This window comes from Prunus dulcis, chromosome 6 (genome assembly GCF_902201215.1).
Source record: "Prunus dulcis chromosome 6, ALMONDv2, whole genome shotgun sequence".
In the NCBI taxonomy this organism is placed as follows: Eukaryota; Viridiplantae; Streptophyta; class Magnoliopsida; order Rosales; family Rosaceae; genus Prunus; species Prunus dulcis.
In genome coordinates this window covers 5,788,100-5,796,524 of record NC_047655.1, presented here as the reverse complement: position 1 = coordinate 5,796,524, position 8,425 = coordinate 5,788,100, and the positions used below count along the sequence as shown (strand labels likewise).

The 8,425-nt window shown below is 36.7% G+C and overlaps 1 protein-coding gene across 1 annotated transcript; it reads left to right on the top strand.

Annotated features, from left to right (window-relative positions):
* The first annotated feature begins 1,568 nt into the window (after positions 1-1,568).
* Positions 1,569-8,210, top strand: LOC117629956. The gene is made up of 4 exons (XM_034362636.1): positions 1,569-2,906; positions 2,995-3,954; positions 4,559-4,726; positions 7,618-8,210. The coding sequence occupies exons 1-2, from the start codon at positions 1,621-1,623 to the stop codon at positions 2,996-2,998; spliced, it is 1,290 nt and encodes a 429-aa protein (XP_034218527.1). The 5' UTR covers positions 1,569-1,620; the 3' UTR covers positions 2,999-3,954; positions 4,559-4,726; positions 7,618-8,210.
* The last annotated feature ends 215 nt before the right edge of the window (positions 8,211-8,425 follow it).

The following is an 8,425-nucleotide window of genomic DNA, read 5'->3' as shown; positions in this document are numbered from 1 at the left end:
GAGTTGTTCTTAGCTATTTGCTCGAATATTTGAACACAATCAATGTTTGAAGTGGCCCCTCTCTTGGCCTTTGCCGCCTTTCTCCCAATAGGTCTCGGCGGACGTGGGAGTGGTGACTCCGTTTCCATTGGGGAGTCTAATGGCGAATCGGTTGATGGCGATTCGTGGAGCGGCGTCTCATGCAACACAACCGGGGGTGCGGTAGGAATAATTTTGAATCTGGAACAATCTTTGACAATTTCCCAACATTGGAAATGCACAAAACTTTTTTTCCCTTGCCCCGTGGCACCAAACCACATTTGTGCTTGTATGATCTATTCAAAATAAATAATTGGAAGTGCATTAAAAAAATATACAATGCAAGAAATTATAAACTATTGTGAAATGCAAGAATAAAATTGATTATGTAAATAAATATAGACAAATTGAAAATGCAAAAACAAAAATAAAGATTATGCATGAAATTATAAACTATTTTGAAATGCAAGAATAAAATTGATTATGTAAATAAATAAAGAAAAAAATGTGCAACAAAAAATTCAATAAAAAAAAGTTACATTAAATTGATTAAAATGGCAATTAAAAATATTTTACCTCATCGGAAAGATTCGCACCGCTCCGAATGTTCTCCTTTGCTTTTGTCAAGGCATTTCTCCATTTCCCTAACTCTTTGTTTAGAATTTTCCATCTACTAGACAAAGCCATTTCGGTCCGAATGGAACCCGATCTTTGACAAAATTCTCCATGAATTTTGCTCCACATATGATGGAACTTCATCTCATTGCCCGTGATAGGGTCATGACTAACGTTCACCCAAGACTCGCACAACGCAATATCTTCCTGGGTTGACCACGAGCCTCCGATTTCGACAGAAGATGACATTTGTTTATTTTCTACAAATGGAAAGTTGTACAAAAATGTGAGTGGATAGTAAAAAATATTGGAAGGAGAAGAGTTTGTATGGAATTGGTGTGGAACGTGAAAAATATGAGTAGAGAGTAAAAAATATTGGAAGGAGAAGAGTTCGTATGGAATTAGTGTGGAAAGTGGATAATATGAGTAGAGAGTAAAAAATATTGGAAGGAGATGAGTTTGTATGGAGATTTGGTGTGGAAAATGAATTATGTGAGTGGAGAGTAGAAAATATTGTATGGAGAAGAAATTGTATGAAGATTTGGTGTTGAAAGTAGATAAAATGGTTAGGTATTTATAGGGAAAAAATACATAAATTTTTGGTATTTTTTTAAAAAAAATTTCAGAATTTTTTCGGATTTTTTAGGATTTTTTTCCGTAGGATTTCTGAAAAAAAATCCAATCGGAGCCACCCGGTGCCAACACGTGGCAGGTAACCGTTGGTGGTGACGTCAGCGCTGACGTCACCTGAACTCGGGTTCGAGCCCAGTCGATTTTGGCCCTTGGGCCTGCCCGGGCTCGTGAGACCCGCCTGTTGCCCGGACTGCTTTGGCTGCGCTGGAGGTCGACTTGGGCTGCTTGGGGCCTGTTGCCCGGGCCAGCCCGATGCGCTGGAGAAGCTCTAAATAAATTATTATATGAAGGATTGACGTGTGAACAGAACCACACAATTTTAGGGTTGAGTAAAATTGGAGGCCGTGCGTTGTGATGGCAGCGAAGCGTGAAGAAGCCAGAAAGCCGAGGCTAGGTATGGAGAAGCTGAAGGATCACCCTGATCCGTCGGATAAGTCAAAGAAAGTCTTGTATTTTTGTTTCAGCGAGTATTGTCTAGGCACTGGTAATGTTTACTATATACACGCCTTTGATTTGGAGAAAAATTGCCATGTACTTCCATTGGCAGAATCCATTGAAGTGGGTAGAACAATGGGGTGTGCTCCTGTAATTATGGGTTCTGGTGTCCACAGCTCCAAGATCATTTTGGCAGGTGGCATTAGACCGATATTCGATGGATTAGCCAATTTCATACCAAATCCGTGTCGCAGAGTTCTTGAGTTTGACACTGCGATTATGAAGTCGCATATTCCCCTTAGCATACAGCACCATGGTGACCTTCAACACGGGAAGACTCATCCCCACGTGGTAGAGCACAGGGAAAATTTATATGTTCTCTCCGTGTTAACAGGTGAGGGGTTCGAGATGTTCGACCCAAAATATGACAAATGGGTGACTTTGCCCGAGACTCCATTTTTCCACAGACGCTACCGTGGACACCACACCGATAGTGTTGTTGTAGGCAGTAATATCTTTGTGTCATGTTTGTCTAGTATCTACCGCTTTGACATGGCTGACAGCCGCCAAATATGGAAAGAGCACTCTTTTACCAACTGCACTGCATTGCCATACGGATGGGATGAGAAAACTTTAGCCCTGGAAATGAGTGACGGGGATTGGTTGATTTTCACATGTTTCCCAGAATTGAGTTATGACCCTCATGAAATCAAAGACAACCCTTGCTGCGACGATTACGACTGCAACAACTCAAACATGGATGATTATCTTCCTTATCGTCATCAGCTTGTGCCTGATCGTCATTTTGAATGGCATGGTACATCTTTGCCTGCCTATATCATGTCAAAGGATTTTACATCACTCACACCTATTCAACCTCTGCGCTTGCCCGATGATCTGTTACCTAATCAACCAGGCTGTGAAAGGTTGCGTGATCTGTATATGGCTAAACCCCGTGAAATAGATTATAGGATCGTCCATCTAGGAGGTCAAGAGATATGTCTGGTATTGTCTATTGACACTGGATTTGAGCCCAACGGCCGAGTTTTGAGGAAGATGCCGATTTTTGTGGCAAGTTTCGAATTTCAACTTTCAGACAGTAAAGACGTGTTAACCATCAAAACGGGGTCTTCTAGTGTTCAGTGTTTTCTACTTGGTGCCCACTCAAGTGCAACTAAATTATCCATGTGTGGTGCCTTTTGGCTGTAAGTTTCACTAACTCACTATTTGTTTCTTTCTGGTTTGGTTTTTCTCTTTTGGAATTTGATATATTTTTGCTAAACAATGAAACAGGTAAACGTCAGCACTCCTCTCAAATGGTGCAGTCTCAAATGGCGTATGAAAGTTTTGATAATGACTCTGTTTGATGAATGTGAAACTTTATTTGCTTTTTATGGAGAATGTAATATTCTAAGAATACTCTGATCTTTTACCTTGTTTTTTCATTAAATTGACTTTGGTGTATTACTTTCATTCTTATGACTGAGTGCTTGAATGGTCACCTTGAACTTAAACCTATATTATACAGAAACTCTTGCAGTTTGAGTCCTGAGGAAATACCAGTTATTTAGTGTTCTATGTTATGCATGTATTTGACTCTTAATAGTCTCGCTCAATATCATTATCAGGTGAGTGGGTGTTCCATATTGCTGATGCTTTTTTGCAGGCTCTGGACACCATTAACGACGTCAAATCTCCAGCATACTATTATACATGTTATTTTATAACGTTGACCAGTTTGGCCTTGTTATAAAATGTTTGCAATGCTTTAGCACACCTACTTTTAAATGTTTGCAATGCTTTGATTTTCCTTTCTATTTAATTTTAAATGAGAACCATTTTCTATAGATGCTGTGGAAAGATCAGGTTTCTTTCATGGTTTATGAAGAAAAGAAAAAAGAATTTGCAGTGATCGACAATTCAATTTGAGGTCAAAATGACATCATTCAGAATGTAGTCTTGAGAAGGTGAAATTGGTAACTAGAATGTCTATGATCACTTCAAGGGTTTCATATCATGGGAACACCAAAATGCCATTGTTAAAAATCTATTGTTTGGTTCAGATGTTATCATCACAGGTACTCAACCTTAGTGCTGGCTGTTGAAAATTGCACCATGACACCTGATTTCATTCTTTTTGAATAACAATCTTACTAACCCTCCCTTCCTTTTTCAAGCCCATCTCTCTCGCATATAGACGAAGATGCAAAGGAACAGAGAAGGTCACAATTTACTTACATCACGAACCTCCAGGTACTCTCTTTTTATCAAAAAAGTTAATTTTTTTTTTCTCTATCATTGCTTAAGTGTCGTAAAATTAGACTATTTGTGACTGACGTTTTTGTGAATATGTTGAAAAAGCAGTTTATCTCTGTATTTTGGTTGAACTTCACAGAAATTTTTTGTTGTTTTTTGCTTGGGTGTCTGTCAATTTTGATGCTTGTCCTATCTCGAGCTCCATAAGATTTTTTTCAGGCACCTATGATTAATTTGGGAAAATTCTCACTTTGAAAACGGAATTTAATTTTCTTGATACTTTGGAATAAGTTTAGAGGACAGTTTATTGAAGCACTGTATGAATTTGTAGGCAATGAAGCATCTGTGTAGCATATGATTGCATATTAGGCCTTGGATGTTTCAGTTGAGGTAGTACTTGTGAAAATAACTATGTTTCAGTTGTCTTAGATAAGGCAGGGATAGTTTGTGATGTATTGTATTTTTATTGGTATAAAGCTTAATTAGAATAGATGTTTCTTTGAGGGGTTGGTAAACATAACATGGTTTGTGATTTTATGCTACTTCTTTTAATTAATATTTGACTATTGTCTAATGTGTGCACTTGATGTTTGTTAATTAGAATATCACTAGTAAAAGCCTTTGATTAGTTTGGTGAAAAGGAGATGGGACATAGGTCACCAATATTGCTGGAGGCGGTATCCGTTGGAAGGTATATCTTGATCATTTGATTAGTTCACTGTGGCATGATGCAAACACATTTACTGGGATGGAACCATTTCTTTTGCAGGTATTTTACACTCACATATTTATTGCATGCACTTTGAAGTTTCAACTGTTTAGGTGTCATGGTGAGTGATATGAAAATTACAACAATGTGACATTCTTTTATGTAAGTATCTAGAATCTTTTGCACCTGTCACATTGTGTTGGAAGCCATGGACTACGGAATTCCATGGAATTTCTTTAGGTTATGTAGATGTTTTGCTGCAATTTAATGATAGATGAACCTATTTTAAAATTGCATCAATGGTTAGAGCTCCAATTATATCTAGTTACTTGAAGAAATGTTAGAGATTGTGACTTTACTTTCCTGGTGACCAAGTAGCTAATTTTTGTGTTCTTGGGCATGGGAAAAGCAATTCAGTTGAAGAATCCTGCTTGAACGTAGCGTGCATAGTTTTATAATATTGGTTCTGGTTGCTGTCCTCATTTTCTGATATGATCATATATACATGTTGGAATTTGGTCAATCATTGGCTCTCTCTCTTATGATCTGTAGTAAAATAATTCCATATTTTCAGGCAAGTGATTTTAATTGGATTAGCTGTCATGTCCATTGGAGCCCTTACCACTCCCTGTGAACACAGAAAAGTCCAGAATAGCAAAAAAAAAAAAAAAAAAAAAAAAAAAAATTTCTTTGTTTTTCATAAAAGACCCGGATTATTTCCCTTTCTTGGGTTACAAGCAGTTTTGATTCTGTTTTCTTATGAGGCCAAAAGTCAGTCTAGATTCATTTCTCTCTTTTTGTTTTCTGTTTTATTTCAACAACAAGAACTTAGCTTGTTTTGTAAAAAAAGTAAAAAAGAGATAAAACTCGCCAATTATTTCTGTCATTTTTGGCTCCTTTTGTTTTAAATTGATATCCACATAGGCTACTATATACGTATAATGGAGTACTGCCTCTCAGTACCATGTAACTAGCTTTTGTTTTTGTTGTTTCTTCCCTTTCCTTCCCTTTCCTTTCCAAGTATGAACAAGTATATGAATAGTGTTTCATCAATAAACTTGATCATATGGGAACAGTAAATGGTATTTCCCAATATAATTCAATAATCGTATGAATATGATCTGAATATCTCTACTAATTTCCAACTGCCAAAGAAGTAAACCAAAAATGAATTGCAACATCGCTTTACATTTTCATTTTATTAGATCAAGCAGTTTGGATTCTGTTTTTTGGGAGGCCAAATATCAGTCTAGATTCATTTTTTACTTTATTTTCTGTTTTATAACCAACTGTTTGTTCTTGTAATTATTTTTGGTTCATATTAATTTTCCAAATTTAGATGCATGGTTATATGTAATTTCCTATTATTTGACTAGTATGCATTACACCAGAATCCAGAGGGCCGGCCAAACAACCTGCTTTTTGAAAAAGAAACTTCCTAGCATTGCTTTATTTGAAAAAAGCAGCCTGTTATCATAACATATCATAACAAGTTTGTGCACCAGAGAAAACTGGACCAAAAAAAAAAGAAGCAACTGCCATTTGTAGTATATACGGAATCTTTCATTTGTAGGGCTAGGGAGAAAATTGCAATCACATGCTTGAAAAGCAGAGGTTACAGTTCATCGCTTCTCATTAGGTACGTTCCCAAGAAATCTTCTCAAGTTAAAATGTCGGAGAATTATCGGCAGACAGAGTTCTGAACAAAAGAAGTACATGATTTTGCCATAGCAATCTGAGGGTTTGAGCATATGTATTCCTGGAGTTAAGATGCTATAGAAGTTTGAAAATAAGGATGTTTGCCTGTGAATGAAGAAGAAAAAAAAATTGTTTAAGAAGCTCTTTTTCTTTGTAGGGCTTTCACAGCAGTTGAACTTAGAAAGAAATTACATGGAAATAACTTTACTCTAGATACCATTGAGGCAGTGATAAATGACTTCATTAGCAGGTACATTTCTAGTCCTGAGAATGTCTTATGTTGAGAGAGCTCATCAGCCAATTATCTGGAAATAACTATGTTTGAAAACTCCACATGCTTGAGTAATTATTCCACAATGAGCTTAGAAACTGGTTCTACATGCAATGCAAGTTGTAAGACTGATTCAGTTACTACTCAAAAGATGTACAAGAAAAATTGTGGAAGTATTACTTACAATTCTATAAAAAAAATTGTGGCCCTAAACTTATAAGTCTGGTAGACCGTAGTGAATTAGTTTTGCTGGCTAACAATCATGTCAATGGTTATTGTTAATTTTCAAATCTCATTAGCAAGAGGCTGAAACTTTTCAAGTGTAACACCACAGGGGATTTCTCAGTACCCGGATATACCTTCCCATTCTTTTCTTTTCTTAGGTCTTTCAAAGCACCCGAGTAACACCATTTTTCTTTTTTTCGGACCAGTCATTATTAATGTTTGGTATTGTGTTCTTTTGTGGGCATGTGAACTGATCTCCAACTATTTCTTTACTTTTTTACTGTAGTTTTATTGTCATTTTCAGAAGTGAATTCCAAAGTTTCATGCTACATTATATATGATATGACATCTTTTGTGACCCTTTAAGTTTATTGTAGAGGCCTAATCAATGATAGCTTGTATGCAGAAGCATTTTCTTGTTCTAGATGGTCTTCATTAAGTTGGGGACCATACTATTTCTCAGTATAATAGAAATTTGGTAGATTGAGATGACTATTGTTAGATTGAAATGTTGAAGGACTGAGATTGTAATGTTAATCCTTGTTTTTCCACGGTGCAGCCTGATTTAAGAAAGAGTAGCTGTGTTGATATTGCACTAGGTAGTCAGCTCTTGTTGGAGTCTTTATTTGTTTTAAAAATCTGATCTAGAGCAATAAGAAAGAATGAAACAAGTCAAGATAAATGTTAGTATTGATTATCCAAATTAGCAAGGGTGAAATGTCTGTTTTTATGTAATGAAGCATTGTTGTTGGATCAGGCACTTTTCAGCAAGGGAGTGAGTAAACTTGATGCTGAGAATGCAATTAAATTGGTTTTTGAGGAGGGAGAATCAGATAATGATCAGAAGTTAGTTCATGGCCTGTCAAAGCTCTCAATGGATAATTTACTTGTTCAGGCCTCAAAGCAGTGGCTTCGAGGTCAAGAAGTGCCTAAAGAGACAAGGAAATCAAGGATTGTTCATTGGCTTCAGTATCGTGGATTCAGCTGGGATGTTATTGGCTTTGTATTAAAGAAGTTAGAATCTCAGTACCCACCCCATAACCATCAACTGAAATGTTGTGTAGTAAGGACAGGGTTTGGGTCTATAATGTCACTTGCTGCTGTGGCTAGAAAATTACTCACTTTAGCCCTTACCAGTACCGGACATAATGTTGCGTTAACCTACCATGCCACCACCTAGTTTAGGTGGGGCGAAGTCTACTTTAATGGCAACATAGCTAGAAGACGAGCAAGAAGTGGCACTATTTGGCTGTTTTTGATAGGAAACACCATTTTGTGTCCGAAAATTGAAACTCTTTTGTATTCATGTATTGTTTATATTTACCTCAATGAAATTTTGTTGTTTGTGTTGCTGTATTTGAAAATAATTACCTCTAATCAACCTGCGGATAGTAAGATCACAAGCTCCACTTTTCATGTGTTTGTTTGTATTGTCCATACTCACTGTAAGAACCGTTAGATTTGCTTCGATATTTTAGGGTGTTTTTGGACCTTGTAAGAAAGTACTTAAACTTAGATATCTGCAATATGCTGATAAAGTGGATGCAAATCCATGTGCAGCTGTA

Bases quoted from the DNA above. Each gene is read 5' to 3' on its own strand.
- LOC117629956 (XM_034362636.1), top strand. From the start codon at position 1,621: ATGGCAGCGAAGCGTGAAGAAGCCAGAAAGCCGAGGCTAGGTATGGAG.